A 15,036-nucleotide genomic window follows, 5' to 3' on the forward strand; every position below is an offset into this window, starting at 1 on the left:
CCAGGAACACAGTAAGACACATCAGTAAGCAAAGATCCACAACCAGACACAGCCATAAGCCAGCCTGACAGCCTAGAGCTCTGAGGAAAAGTTCCTCTCTGAACTACAGAGTGGATTTTTTGGGGTTTGCATCCTCTTTGGACAGATTTCCTCTTCTTTTTTGAAGTGTGATCAAATTTTTAAGTTTTAAAAATTTATTACAATAATAGACACACTGCTGTTAATCCCTTCAACCCCAACCCTCACTTTGCACACACTGATCCCATCATTCTTGCCACTTTCTGAAGCAGTTCTGGGAGTCCTCTTTCGTGAGTGTCTTTATGAGGTCTGATCAAACATATTGTGAAGGCTCCCGCTGGGGGCCATCCAACGGAAAGCCAGGCTCATAAAAACACTGCAGTGTATCCTCACCCACCTTATTCACTGGATCTGGCACCCTCTGACTTCTGGCTCTTCCTCAAACTCAAAGTGGCCAGAAAGGTAAACATTTTGAGTCAGCTTAGGACACTGAGACAGCCACAACAAAAGACATAGTAAGCACAAAATCAAAATCAGACATAGCTATTATTAATAATGTTATTATTATTATTTGCACTAGTGGAGAACAGTCAGGTTAGTTTCTGGTTTGTTGTTCTCTCTCTCTCTCTCTCTCTCTCTCTCTCTCTCTGTGATTTCATTTTCTTTTTGCCCTGAGTAATAAGGCCTGTAAATCTTGGGCAGCCCTTACCAGAAACACTGGGAGGTAGGAGACTTCTGCAGCTCCTAGGCTTGCCAAGGTCTGAGCGCCCTTGTGGGGAAGATGTGAGGGTGGGCAGGCTGGGGGCCAGTTCTGTCCACACCCAGGGCAGACAAGTGGCCTTGGCCAGCAGAAAGCCTGCAACTCTGCTCTTCTTCCCAAGGAAAAAGCCCAAGGATGACCAAGGTCAAATTCCCTCCATTCCAGCACTGTGAGGTTAGAGCTGAAGATGAATTAATAGAAGCTACTGAAACGAATCTTCCTCTCGGCCTGAGTTCATGCCCAACACATGTGCAAGACTTGCACCGTTTGTGGGGGGCATCAGTGTCCCAGGACCTGTGTTTGTTCCATGTCCTGATTCCCTTTCGAGATACTTAGTTCACTCAGCACAGCGAATATGAGGGGAGGGACCCCAGGAAGAGGAAGAGCACGGGGACCCGGCAGTGAGGGGCTGGGCTGTAGTAGGCTGAGGTGGGGACCTCAGGGATCGCTGTTTGTCCCAGTCTAGCGAGTCCCTGCACTGCCCTGCCATGCACCCACCAAAACCCAATCAGGACAGTCTTGTAGCCTGGCTGTGGCTGTCTTTGTTCACCTTCCCGCTGTCCTGCCCAGCCGTGAGGTCTGGACCAGCCCACGTGGCTGTGATCAGGAACGGGCTGCCGCACCACGCGAGCCCAGAGCACTCCCCAGGGTCTTGGCCGGCACACACCAAGTCACTCCTTGAAGGGCTAACAGGAATCCTTGGGCATGTCACTTCGGGACCCCTGGTCACACTGTCGCAGCCACTCTTGTCCAGCCCATGAATGCCCTTAGGGCCCTGCCCTGCTCTGACGTCAGCACTAACTTGGTGACTGTGACTGCAGGTTGGCCTTGCCTTTTCTGTCCCACAGCGTGCAGGGAAGGAGCCATCAACCTTGTGCCCGCTATGGCCATGGCCGTCCTCGGCTGTCTTTCAGGGCTTTCCCTTTTGGGCTGCATGTCAGTCACGTGACTCCTGTGGCCAAGGCCATGTTAGCAAGCAGGGAGCAAGTAGGGCCTTAAAGAGTCCTGCTGTGTGGGGCACTCACTCCACTCTCTCTGCCATGGGGACATGCCTGGGCCGTCCTGTTTGCAGATGAAACACCTGGAACAGAGGTAGTGTCCCTGGCTCCTCAGCAGAGGCCATCATAGAGCCGCCAACAGCCAGGACCACTGTCCAGGTGAGGCCAGCTTAAGTAACCACCTGCAGACTCGGAGGTAAGCAATCGCTTATGGTTGCAGGCCAACGAGTTCTGGGGGGACCGATGCCCAGCATCACTGTAGCAATATCCCTGATACGGCTCCTGTCCGTGCCAAGAGGTCTCTTATCGGAGAGGACTTGGCAGCAGCCAATGAGGTGGTCAAGAAGTGCATGGTGCTTAAGTAAGGACTCCCAGATGCCACGCAGAGCTAACCCACACGCACACAGGAGGGGGCGGCAGCAAGCAGGGCAAGGCATGGGCTGCTTCGGCAGCTTTACGCAGCACCCATGGTGAGCGCCTTGGCCTTGGCCCCCTGCAGGGAAAAGAAGCCTGGTCTTGTTTCTTGGAGAAGAGTCCAGGCTCGAGTTTTTGCCCTGTTTGGGAGCATTTTGTTCAGTCTACCAAGGCAAGGAGCTGGGGATTCTTTAAAGCAGGGGCTGGGGTCTGCAAAACAAGGGCTGAGATTGGTGAGAAAATGGATGGGATGTGTCCTGACTCTCCTGGGGAGGGAGAGCAGGCCCCAAATGGGCGCAGCTCCAGCCCCTCTGTGCTGCACACCAGGGCACCTCCTAGACTTGCCCGGGAACGGCTGCTTTCGCACTGGCCTCCCGCACAGTCCATCACTGGCAGGTGGCCAGGTCCACGGCAAAGCCCACGGGCAACGAGCAAGATGCTGGGGAATATCCGGCTCCTTGGACAAGACTATGGAACACATTTAAACCCACCCTCAAATTAGCAAATATGTTTACTCACCTAATACAACTTTATTATGTTTACTCAGCTAAACCACAGCCCGCAGGCTCACCCTATACGCAGAGATGTTAGAAAAGGATTGGCCACCGCTGAGCTTTTCCGCGAAGACTGATTTGCTACTTGTTGATTTCCTTTGTCATCCTCAGCATTTGCCAGCGAGTAAGCCTCTGCTCATGGTCACCGGCGGTTTAAGGATAACTTGCCAGGGGAGAGGTTTGCATTTGAGAAAAAATTCCAGGAGACATTAGTAGATTACTTCTCCAGTTCTTACCATCCCTTCTGCTATCTCAAGAACCCAGATTTGTTGTGTTATGGCCATCCACGCTATAGCATGGATCTTGCATGTCCTGCCAGGCCTGTGTGCTAAAGGTTTGCCCCCAGGGTGTGCTGCTGGAAGGTGCTGGGGCCTAGTGGGAGGTCTTTAGGTCACTGGGGATTGTGGCCCAAGAGATTGGTGAGATCTGAGCTGCTCTCTCTTCCTTTTTATTGCTTTCTGGGCCTGAAATGAGCAGTTTTGCTCTGGTATGTGCTCACTCCACAGCTCAAAGTGAAGAGGTCATCCCATCACAGACTGGAACCTCCAAAACTAACCTCTTTTCCAAGTGAATTAGCTCAGGTATTTTATGACAGCTATAGGAAGCTCACAAACTCACCTCAAGTCTCTTAGTAATCCCCAGGTGCTTTTGGGTGTTGTCATAAGTAAGTGCGAGCTCAGAAAAACTGTCCATGCAGCTGTCCTTCTTGGAACGGGAATCATCACCACTTAGGGGACAAGAGGGACCATACCAGGAGCCATGGTGACCTTGCAGCCCCTCACCCTGGACTCCAGGCCTATCACCAAGGAATATCTTCACTACTTGAAACAGTTTGGGCTGGATTTCCTAAGCATGCTGATTTCTACACCGGTTTCCCCTTCACACTGGTGAAAGCAATCTGCGTGCGGATTTGCAGCAGGATCCTCTGTCCACCTTGATTCTGAGTTGAAGGCTGCCGTTTGCCCCTTGCCCTTCCCGCATGACACTCGACATAGGGGCAGCATTGCTTCTCTCTGCCTGGGAGGAGCATGGTTACATTCGGGTTCCCCCAGAAACAGACCACGGCAAGGACTTGGAACAGGTGATTCATCTAGGGGTGATGCCTGCACGCTCAGAGCGGAGATGGAGAAGTGAGACGTGGCAGGGGAGGAGGCCCCCAAAGTGCCTATCAATAAGGGGTTTCCACTGTGGGCAATAGGTCCAATTCACTGGGCCTCAGAGAGACCCGGGGATGAGACCTTGATGTCTCCATTGGAGAGGGGAGAAGTGGACATTTATATGCAGATGGCCACTCCCATGGACAAGGAACCTTGAGGGCACAAACTCCCCTGGCATGACTGGCTGTACCTACAAGGGGAGGACTGTGTTCCCAAGGTGGTAAAGAACGGAAGAGAAGTGTAGTAGGTGTCTCCTGTCTGTGGAAGAGCTATGCAGATAGGCGCTCTGCACAGGGCATCCCAGCCTCTGCCCAGGCTTCGAAGCCTCAACAGTGAAATGGGCTGTGTTGGTACTGACATGGCCAAATGATATGAAAAGGACAGTAACAAAGGTATTTCCTGGCACACAGTAGGAGCTCTGTAAATAGTGTCTCCATAAGATGGGGGGGCAAGGCGGAAGAGGGCCGTCTTAGTCATTGGGCAGGCTTTCCCTAAAAGCCAGGGCATTTCCCTAAAAGCCAGGGCATTGTCCTGGCCAGGCCGTGGGGGGCCACACCGGTCAGCCAGGCCAGGCGGGATTGCCGCCTGTTCAGTGTCAGCGGCCAGGGCCCAGGATGGTCCTCAGGGGCGCTGCCGCCCACCTGCGCCTGTGGGCTGTGCCACTTGGCCCTCTGGCCCAAGCAGCCACCTGCTCCCAGCTGCGGGAGGCCCAGCCGCCTGACCTTTCCCTCCCAACGTCATTTTCCATTCTGCTGCACTTTTGGCCGGGGCTGAAAGCTGCTCTGGGTGAGCTGGGAAGGATTGTTCCAAAACTTTCATTGTTTTAGGATCAGATTGCCCAAGCCTCGAGAATCTGATAGCAACCAGAACCTCCGCTGAGTCACTGAGACTCACGATGGGGGCCTTGGACGGCTGGGGCCCGAGGACGCAGGCTTGCTTGGCCCATCTGGGCCCAGAATGCTTTAGCAGCGCTCTCCTGCCTGCAGCTGAGCTTGGAGTTTGCGGCTCGGGCCAGAGGCCAATTTGGCACAAGAGCCTGGACCTCAGCCTGGGCTTTGCTCTGCCGTAGCCAGTGTAGTGGGGAAGGTGGCAGCCTCTCTCGTGGGCAGGGAGAATGCAACCTGTCCCTCCCATCGGCCAGAAGGAAGGGGGTTCTGGACCTGGAGCTAATGCTGGACAGACCACAGGATGCCCTTCCCAGCCCTCCTGATGGGAGCGTGAAGGCAGAGGGATGGCCAGCACTCCCAGACCCGTCCTTCCTAGCTCTCCCGCTCCACATCCTAGACCAGGCCAGGGAGTGCGGAGCCCTGGACTGCTCACCACTCATACCCTCTTCTCAGCATCTCCTTCACATCTGTATCCCACATTATTTTGTAATATTCACCTGAAGAGTAAAATGCAAGACTTTGAGAGATCTGTACATGCATTAGAGACCCAAAGAATCCAGTTGAGGGCCTGGATCCCATGGCAATGTTCTGCAGGAGTCCAGCTGAAGACCTAGAGCCCATGGCGATGTCTACCACGAGTCCAGCTGGAGGCTGAGAGCCCACGACAATGTCTCACACAAGTCTGTATCAAGGATCTGCACTGGGAAGGCCCAAAGGTCAGTGGTGGAAGCTAGAAAGTCTGTGCCAGTGGGATGAAGGATCTGTGCCAGCAGGCTGAGGGGTCTGACTGGAGCCAGGAAGCGACACTCAAAGTAAGGACCAGAGCTGCCCTGAAAAGAACCACAGCCATCCTCAGCAACAGAGAGATCCCAAATTCATCCGACCGTGAGAACAGCCAAGTTTGTATCAGGAAAGCCAGCATGACAAGTTTCTCCAGGAGGATCAATAGCACAACATCTTCCACTCCAGTTCTCTTTTTATGCTGTTGGCAACGATCCTCAGGTGGGCCTTCCACACCCAGAACCACGCTGATTCCACTCAGCTGGGTGTTACAAGATGACCGTTACTTAATCCGCCACAGTCGGCCTGGGAAGGAGTCCCCTGGAAGTGTCCAGTCTGAAGTAGCCTGGGGAGATAGGAAAGTGGAGGGCTGTCCAGTGAGAGCAACTGCTATTGCTCACAAAGGCGGTGACACAGCTTAGAAATTGCATTTTAGACCTTGGAATTGACCAGATGATCCAGTAACAAGCGTAACATGCCTGACTTATAATAATAATCCATTCTGCACAGCAAAGCTCTCCAGGGACCCACAGGAGACAGCATCTCTGCTCAAGGGAGTGCTCCTCCCCTCCGGTGCACTCAGGCAGCAGCCTCAGGCAGGATCCACAAGCCCCTTGCCCCGCACAGAGACGTGGGGCGGCTCCACACCTGCCCTCACAGGCTGGGGTCTCTGTTCCCACACTCGTCTCTGGATGGGGTGGTGATCAGTTATTCTCTGTGAACTGTAAATACACCCCTTTAGCAACTGCCTCCTTCATGGTTTGGTTTGGTGCCCCTCTCCTCCTTCTCAGCTGGTATTACTTGGGGCCCTTTCTCTAGTCAAAATCTCCTCCCTGAAAAAAGCAGAAAGCAGCCATTCTCTTTTAGGTCTTACCTCTCAGCTTGGTTGAACTTGTTGGTGAAAAGGGCATCTGGATTTTAGTAGATGCTCACTAAAGTAGAAAAAAAAGCAGGCTTTGACTAAGTGGATGCATGGATAGATGGATTCTTGGATGGATGGATGCATGCATGGACAATGGATGGATAGGAAAGGAAAATGCTCTCCTAGGTGGAAAATCAACTGAAACATCCCCTGGGGTTGGAGGCAGGCAGGGAGTAGGTCCTCTTGGCCACCTTACCTCTCTCACTGCCTGGATAGTATTCTTTGGGCTCTGTAGGCTGCAAGTGGCAGAAAAGTAAGCTAACACAGCAGGACACTGATAGCCAAGGGTAGTGGCATCAATGTGGGGCACAGATGGTCTGGGACAGGTTGAAACAGATGCAGACCTCCAGATGGTAGCTGTGTGTGTGCTCTGTGATAAAGTACCCAAGGTCAGGTAATTTATAAATAGTAGAATGTTTGTCACAGTTCTGGAGGCCAGGAAGTCTGGGATTAAGGCATTGGGAGGCTCACATGAGGGTTGCTCTCTGCTTCCAAGATGGCGCCTTCTGGTTGTATCCTATCAGAGTAGAGGCTAGAAGGGCAAAAACACCAAGCCGGTTCCCTCCAGTCCTTTTATATGGTGCTAGTTCCATCCATGAGGGCAGAATCCTCATGACTGAATCACTGTCCAAACTCCTGTTGCCTCAGGGATTTCATCTCAAGATGAATTTTTGAGGAAACACAATATACAAATCACAGCAGCGGCTGTCTCCATCTACCTGGCCCTGGAGAGACAACCGTCAGTCCCCACGAAAGGTGCTGTGAGAAGAAAGGAATATTCTGTTATTACATTACTGGCTGTGAAAGTTTGGGCTTGTCTCTTCCTGCAATGCCTGTGTGGCAGATTCAAGACCCCCATACTTTTAACAGTTCTTGAAAAATTACCTCCTTTGCCATCTAGCCACGGCCAGGGCATGCTGCTTCTTGGATTCTGGTGGGCAGATGTAGGTTTCCTGGCCGGTCCTTTCCACAGCTCTGAGGACAGCCTCAACCGTTTTAACACCTCCACTGGCCTCCTCCTGCACCATGGGAATCCCCCAGCCCTCACTGTGGTGCCGCTCCAGCTGTGTCATTTCCTGATGAGAGGGTATGCCTTCAAGCTGGGCGAACGGTGACCTGCAGGGAAGGTCTCCCTTGGAAGCAGTTGGCATCAAAAGCTGTTTTCACATTTGTCTCTGTGAACCCATGGTCGCCTCTGCCTGGGAAGCAGCTGCAGGGAAACCTCTCTTCCAGAGAACACGATGGTGATGAGGGAGCTGAGAGACGCACGCATAACCTTGGCAGGCCCAGCTCTGCCTCATCCTCCATCTGAAGCCCCTGTTCCTGCCCCACACCCTGTGTGGACGGCCCTGAGTGCCCCTGGGCCACAGACGAACAGCCCTCAGCTCCGGCAGTGGCAGGCTTGATGGGGCGGTGGTTTCTAACAGCCTCCTGTGTATTGATTTCTGGGTGGGAGAGAAACTACAGCCGCTTCTCTTGGAGAGAGGCTGGAAACCGATGCTGCTTCGCCCACATCTATTTCCTGCAGCGTGGCCAGCTGCCTGCCGGCTCTGTGACCTTGGGCACGCCACCCCGCTCCCTCATCCCCGCCATTGTCAGCGTTCACAGAGGCCCATGAAGGGCAGTCTCTGGCTTGGTAGCGCTCACAAAATCCCTGCCCTGGGTAGATGCAGGTCTCCATTTCCACTCCTGAGGCAGAAGGGCTTGGGTAAGTCACGGTGGTCACCCGGCTGGTGGCATGGGATGAGGAGGTGCTTAGCACAGTACCCGGCTCTGGGACACTGAGGCTCAGGTGTGCATTGCCACCCGTACCTTTTCCTGCTGGTCATGCCTTGGGCCAAGTTGCCCCTGGATTTTTATTGTCATATAATTCCCTTTCCTTCCTCAACAAGCACAGCGCAAGGGTCAGTGGTGGCTGCTTATGGCCATGGCCTTGTGGAGACTAGGCCAGGCCCCATGCAGGCTTCAGGACCTCATTTACAAGTGGGAAGGAGCTACCAAGGGAAGACATGGCCTGGCCAGCAACAGGCAGGATAGGTGGACTATCGGCCCACCCAAGGAAGGCACCGGGTCAGACAGACACAGCATTGGAGGCAGGGTGGGGCCCCTCTCAGTGATACCCTGTATGCCACATGGAACCTGGCAGTGAACATGACCCAGCATAGCAGCTCCTAGGAATGTAGTGAGAACCTGTGGGTACCAGCACCCCGGCTAATGCTGGATAGACAGGGCTGCTAGGCCCCAGGGTCCCAGTGCAGCAAGAGCAACACACTGGGGAGGAACCAGGCCCTACTGGGGCCCGGGCTAGGTGGACAATGATTTCCCAAAACAGCATGTGTGGGGAGGTGGCCCTGGCAAGCTCTTGCGGGATTCTAGTTTCTTGCCCCTGTGGGTTAATGAAAACACAAAAGCGGTGACTCCAACAACATTAGTTTGGCCCCAGGGGGCCTTCCCTTAAGACAAGCCTCTCCAGGTTCTTTTTTGGAAGGGAACTAGGAGCTGCAGCTGGGAGGTGCTGAGCAGTGGAGGATGCAGGGAAGAGGGCGAAGAAGTGGGGGTGCATGAGAGGGAGGAGATCAGAGTAGGGGATGCTGAGAGTGAACCCCACTTTCCTGTCCTCTAGGCTGGCTCCCCAAGCCCTGACTCCTCACTTGGGGCCCTAGCTGAGAGCGCACAGTTCTCTCTGAGTCCTGCTGTGCCCATCCAGATCCTCCAGAGAGCAGACGCTAAGCTGGAAGCAGTGCAGGAGACTGGAAGAGAAGACACTGTGGCAGATGCGGAGTGGGCGAGGAGCAGGTGGACAGAGCCTCAGGCTGGGATGCAGGGCTGACCTGGGGAGCAGGAGTGGGAAGGGAGGAGAGGGGACAGGGAGGAAGAGCCTTGTCCTCGCTGTGGCCCGGAGGAAGTCCCCACAGCCTGGCCGATGGCGTCCCCAGAGCGAAGACTGCACTTGGAGGAGTCCATAGGGCAAAGTGGTCCAGCCACAGTGCCTGCCCCTCGGACTGGTCCCAGATGGAGCAGCCCAGCCACGCACAGTGGGCAGCGATTCTTACTGAGGTGGCACAAGCAGCTGCTCCTCACTCCAGCTGGTGCTGTCATGAGGGAAGGGTCTGTGGCTGACAGTCACCATGGGTTTCCCTGCAGGACCCCGGGTTCCCCAGGCCCGCCACGGCCTCTGTCTGTGGAGTCCTCCAGGCTGGCTGAGCACTGTCCCTTGCTAGGTATATCCTGCTGCTGGGTCCTCGGCCTGTCACCGGGTGCTCCTCCTACCTCCCAGCTGTCAGAGGTGGGCACCCTGCTCCATGAAGCCTGGGTGGGGCAGGAGAAGCCCTATGGGGGAGTTCCCAGGCTGCAGAGACAATGCAGTGATACCCAGGCAGACTGCGCTGTGGCTGTGCTCATGCCCGGAGCTGCCCTGTGTGCCACGGTGGGTGGAGTTGGAGCCAGATGCCGGCTGAGGCTCAGGTGAGCATGTTCCGGGCACTCTCTTCTCCTCTTCTCATAGGCCATGGCCAGCAGGACCTTGCTATCCTCCCGGGAGGGCCCAGCTCTTGATGCTCCCGCTGATGAGTGGACAGCAGGAGAGGAGCCTGAGGCTGTGACAGGGCAGGGAACTCTCCAAACACAGGCCCCACTCCTTCTGTGCCTGAGAACTCCCTGGGCCTGGCAGGCAGAGAAACAACGCCCCATGGGGGTGTTCGGCCTTCAGCGAGCACCACGCCCTGCCACCCCCTGAAAGCTATTTCTGCAGCTTCCTGGCATGGTTCCTCCTGCCAGCCCCACCTCTGTCCTCAGCTAGACCTGAAGGGAGCGGAGGCCTGGAGAGCCACAGCAGGGCAGGGCCTGTGTGATTGCCACACACACGAGCCACACTTAACCCCTGGGATGCCAGCTCGATTGGAGAATCTAGAGATTCAGAGCCTGCTGTGCCTGCATCTGCCCTCCCTAACCAAGCAGAACTTGCTGTGGCTCCCACTGAGCAGAGCCTGCTGTGGTTCCTGCCTGGCTCCCCGCTGGGCTTGGGAAGCCTTCTCGGTAACTTGTCCCATGACAGCGACAGTCCTGAGCTGCAGGGGCAGGTGGCCACCAGTAACTGTTCTCTTGGCTGGAAGGGCAGAATCCCGAGACAGGTTCATCTTTCTTCCCCTAGAGTAGGCCTGAGGACGAGGAAGGAGCCCCATGGTCGTCTATCCCCACTGGTGATGCCACAGTCTCACAGCACCCAGCAGAGCTGCCTCCTATCCTACAACCTGCTGGTGTCCACATGGATGGTCTGCTGGCCCTGGCCATGCAGAACTTTCTTTTTTTTTTTTTTTAATAGCTTGTCCTGTAGGGCTCTTATAAACAATCCATCTTCTCAAAGTCCACCTTGAATGCCTGGATATCCTCAGAGCCACCCTGTTTAAATTAGCAACCTCCACCACCTGCTCAGACTCCCTACCTCCCGCTTTTGCTTCCTTTCTCTCCGTGGTGTTCATTGCCAGTAACACGCTCCATATTGCGTTTATTTACCTTGCTCTGCGTCTCTTCCCGCCTGCACTCCAAGTAGAATGGACGCTCCAGGAAGGAGCGATGTCTGTTTTGATTACTTGATATCCTTAGGACAAACACTGTGCCTGGCATGCTTTGGTGCTCGATAAATATTTCTGGAATGAATTAAAAAGATCCTTTCTTTGAAAACAAATGATGCTTTCTTAGCAGGGCTGGAAGGAAAAATTCTGGGGTCCTTGCCACTCTTAGGACCCTTCACCCCACGACAGGACCTGCCCTGGGCTAGACTCTAGTCCATCTCCCTCTGGTCCCCTATGAAATTCTGGAAGGGTTGAGCCTGGTCTTCCAGGTTGGTGGTGGGACCTAGTCCAAGCAGCTCAGGAACTCCTGAGCAAGCCGACCCTACTTGCCTGCATCTCTTGACATCTCTGTCCTGCCCTGCACCCTCACTACACCCTGTGGCTGCAGATCCCCACCGGGAGCAGCGTAGTCATGCAAAACCTCCAGCCTCAGCCTGGACCCACAGGTACCAGATTCAGCGTCTTTACTAAAACTCTCGGCCAAACAGGTGTGCATTTCTGTTCAGGAGGCTCCGGCCTGTACACAGATGTTCCCTTTCTCCCAGGCCAGGGCAGTGCTTTGCTGAAGCCATCTTGATTCTTTTCCCCTGCAGCTACTAAAAGAGTCAGTCCTGGCAGCTGAGGCGAGCAGGCCTTCGCATTACCGTGCGGAAACGGTGAACCGCCAACCCCGCAATTAGCTGCAAGTATGGGGAGGCGAGGCAGGCACAATAGGCAGGCAGAGAACAGCAGCCGTAATTGCAGGGTGTGCCAGCCGCGGGACGCGCAGGGGGAGGCGGCATCAAAACGGCAACCACCTATGCATGAGCGGCTGTCAGGGCGGGACCCATGGGGGATGGCAGGGGAGGGACAGGGTGACATTAAGGCCAAGAAAGACTTGAGCCTGGCAGCCTGGACTCCTTGGGCTTGGATCCAGCCCTTCAGGTCTGCAGCTTGGTCTGGTCTGACTCCTTGTTGTGCCCACGTCACTGGAGGACATCTTAGGGGAAGGCTGCCCTTGGGTCCCCAGAGACCAGCTTGGGGCTTCTGGGCACCTGAAGGGTGGGACTTCCCAGAGGTGATTCTGCTTGCTGCATCTGCATTGGTCCACAGAGTTCTAGGCTTTCAGAGTGATGTTCAAACTGGGGTCCCCAGCACCCTAGGGCTCCATGGAGGGACTGGCGGTAGCCACCAGGGTGAAAAGGAGGCCTGGGTGCGCTGGGCTTGGTCCCAAGATCTGCTTGGGGCATCAGGCACAGATGTACCACTGGGCCATCTGAGACCTAACGTGATGGCACCCTGCCCCCCGCCCCCCCGTTCAGCCTTTTCTCTCTCTCTCCCCAGTAATACTCTGTCTGCTGCCAGTGAGTCATTATCATGGGCAGGTACTGTCCCTGGCCCTGGAAATGGAGCCCTGGGAAACAAGAACGGTGCCCTCCTGGGGCTCAGAGTTGAGCAAGATGAGGAAGAGAAGCATATTTGACTTGGCCCATGACCAGCGCTTCAACGAAAGGAAGAGTCAGTGGGGGCCGGAAGAGGCTTCTGTCCACCCACCCTCTGGGACTCCCTGCCAACTCCTGGCTGTGAAGTCAAACGTGTTGCTCAGGTTCCATGGCCAGATCCTCTCCTTCCAAGCAGCCTGCCTGGGCCCCAGAGGTCACTGCCTTCGTGGGGCTCACCCAGGACAGTGTCTGTCCATGCAGGGACCAAATTCTGCCTGCAGGGGGGCTCTCTTGCCCCTGCTGTGTCCCCCTTTGCCCTCTGACTCTCTGTCTCTGCAGCTTCCAGCCATGGTAGGAACCTCTGAGGCTAACTTGTGTGACTCAGGGAGACAGGTAACTCCCTCGGTCTCCCTTTCCTCGGATGTAGAACAAGAATGTGATGCAGGGAGACTCCTCAGAGCCCCCAGCCTGACCTCAGTGACTCGGTATTCTCCCTCCAGTCCCGGGCTCCATTAGCATTTCTCAGGGACAAGTGGCCAATGCTCCGCCTGACTCTGGGGAGGGGGCTGGGGGCTGTGCCTGGGGGTCTGGTGCACCAGGGCCACCTTCCTGGACGTTATGAAACCATAGGTAAAGTGGGGACACAGGCACTTGGGTCAGCTCAGCTTCCCTCCACCTCTCTGCACCGCCACTCCTGACTTTGGGGGTTTCCTTGCACCCCTGTGTGGTTATGGTGTCCACTAATCCCAGCTGCCCCCCCTCCACATGTGACTAACCTCCTTCCCTGGCATTTTAAACCCACATACAAGAAGGTGGGCACCAGAAGCTGACAGCAGCCTGTCCCCGAGTCTCCCCTGCTCCTGGTAGCTTGTTCCAGCTAGGACAGTGAGATGGGCGGGCCGATGGGAGAGGTGCCCAATCACAGAGACAGAGTCCCTCAGCCCTGCGGCCCTACCCTGGCTGTCCACTTCCTCAGCTCTTCCACCTGACCCTTCTGAAACACCCCGTGGCCCTCCTTCCATCTTCCCAGTCTCTGACTGCCTGCGGGGGAGAGTGAGGCCTGTGACCTTCCCCTCCTTCCCCACCTTGAATGCCCAGCTCCAGGCAGGGACAGGTCTGGAGTGCAGCCTGGCAATCAGGCAAGGGTAGGAAGCACCGGACACCGACAGGGGCATCTTCAGGAAGCAGAACTGGGTGAGGGAATCAGCGCTATCTCTGCCTGAGGAGCCCAGTGTGCTGGGGGCCCCTGCCCTCCAGAAACCCAGGGAGAGAGAGACAGGCCGCAGTTTACAAGGCCCCACTACAACAGGCAGGAGGGCATCTGTGCCAGAGTAATGGAGCGCCCCTGGGAACCCAGAAGGGGAGTGGCTGGGATCCTCAGGGCGTCCCTGTGGACGCTGTCTGACCGTTGCTTCTCTAGGCCACCCCCTTGCCTGTGGCCCTTGTCTGCCGGGCTGCCCTTCCCCCACACCCACTCCCTCCCCCTGGCCCCGGATGAGTTTCCATGTGGAAGGTTTCTGGAGGCCTGGACCAGGAGTCAGCTCAGGGGAAGGAAATGAGGTGGGGACTCCGGGGCCTATCCACCCTTCTCCGGTTTCAGAGTCTTGTGCCTGGGGAAACATCCGCCTGGTACTTAACACGCGAGCCCTGTTTCCTCTTGCCTCTCGGCACACCTTTAGCCAAGTGTGACTGCCTGTTCCCAGTGAGAAGGCGACATCTAACCCTGAGCCCTGAGATCTCCTGAGTCACTCCGGACCTACCGAGAAGAGCCACGTGGCTGCACACAGCTCTTCATGCTCGGGGGTGAAGGCCACCCCGGCCTCCCACTGAGCCTGCTCAGTGCGCTGTGCGGGCACTCCCCGTCATGCTGGCCAAGTGGGCCGGGTGACGGCATCGTAAGATCCAGACTTCCAACCAGCAGCACCAGCCGGGGTTACGACCCCCTTAAAGCAGGTTGAACAGAAGATGGAAGGGTGGCTCCCTGCTTTGGGGACAGAGGAGGACAAGGGTGCCATTATTTCCCAGGACTTACTTCTTCCCGACTGCCAGGATGAAAGCAGACCCTTCATTATCCCATAAATCTGAGCAATCCAAAACTACGTGCCCCAGCCCCAGGCCATGGGTCCTCCGGCTGGGGCAGGTTGGAGGCCCCCACTTGCTGCCACCCCCATGCTGGTTCTAAGAAGGTCTGAAATAACAAAAGGAGGTAAGGGGGGAGGTACCTAAAATAAAGGCCTCTGAGGATGAAAGCGTGGATCCAGTCTTTCCACTGGGGGGGACGAAAAGACTGTCATTTGTTCTTGGGTAGAGTTTAAAGAAGAACAGTGTATTGTCATTGTGAAATGGTTTCATTTTAAGCTTTTACTTTGGGGGATTTGTTCTGGTTTTGTACTTTCTCTCTTCCCTGTGGCCGCTGCACATGAAAGGCTGGGGTCAGGCCCCGCATGGGGCTGGCGAGTGGGATCCGCTGCTTCCTCTTTGATTTACCCACAGTCAGCGGGACGCTGGTTCCACCTGGAGATGTCTGGCTGTCTCCTTCCGGCCAGTCCCAGAC

The 15,036-nt window shown here is 55.6% G+C and overlaps 1 protein-coding gene across 2 annotated transcripts; it reads left to right on the plus strand.

The window, feature by feature from the left end:
• The first annotated feature begins 7,240 nt into the window (after nt 1-7,240).
• On the plus strand, nt 7,241-12,530 carry LOC106148110. 2 transcript variants are annotated; one of them, XR_001233283.1, is made up of 3 exons: nt 7,241-8,198; nt 9,198-9,286; nt 10,641-11,031. XR_001233283.1 is itself a non-coding variant. In XM_013512408.1 (3 exons), the coding sequence occupies exons 2-3, from the start codon at nt 9,414-9,416 to the stop codon at nt 12,521-12,523; spliced, it is 681 nt and encodes a 226-aa protein (XP_013367862.1). In that variant the 5' UTR covers nt 7,241-8,198; nt 9,198-9,413; the 3' UTR covers nt 12,524-12,530. The 2 variants fall into 2 exon arrangements, 1 of the variants encoding a protein (XP_013367862.1); XM_013512408.1 differs by lacking the exon at nt 10,641-11,031 and adding an exon at nt 12,385-12,530 and having other exon boundaries at nt 9,198-9,955.
• The last annotated feature ends 2,506 nt before the right edge of the window (nt 12,531-15,036 follow it).

This window comes from Chinchilla lanigera, unplaced genomic scaffold (assembly GCF_000276665.1).
Source record: "Chinchilla lanigera isolate Chin_1 unplaced genomic scaffold, ChiLan1.0 scaffold00015, whole genome shotgun sequence".
In the NCBI taxonomy this organism is placed as follows: Eukaryota; Metazoa; Chordata; class Mammalia; order Rodentia; family Chinchillidae; genus Chinchilla; species Chinchilla lanigera.

What these genes read in the sequence shown, in the direction of transcription:
- LOC106148110 (XM_013512408.1), top strand. Translation starts at nt 9,414, where the DNA reads ATGGCGTCCCCAGAGCGAAGACTGCACTTGGAGGAGTCCATAGGGCAA. An exon ending in AGATGCCGGCTGAGGCTCAG is followed by an intron (nt 9,956 to 12,384) that starts GTGAGCATGTTC and finishes CTCTCTCCCCAG; the next exon opens with TAATACTCTGTCTGCTGCCA.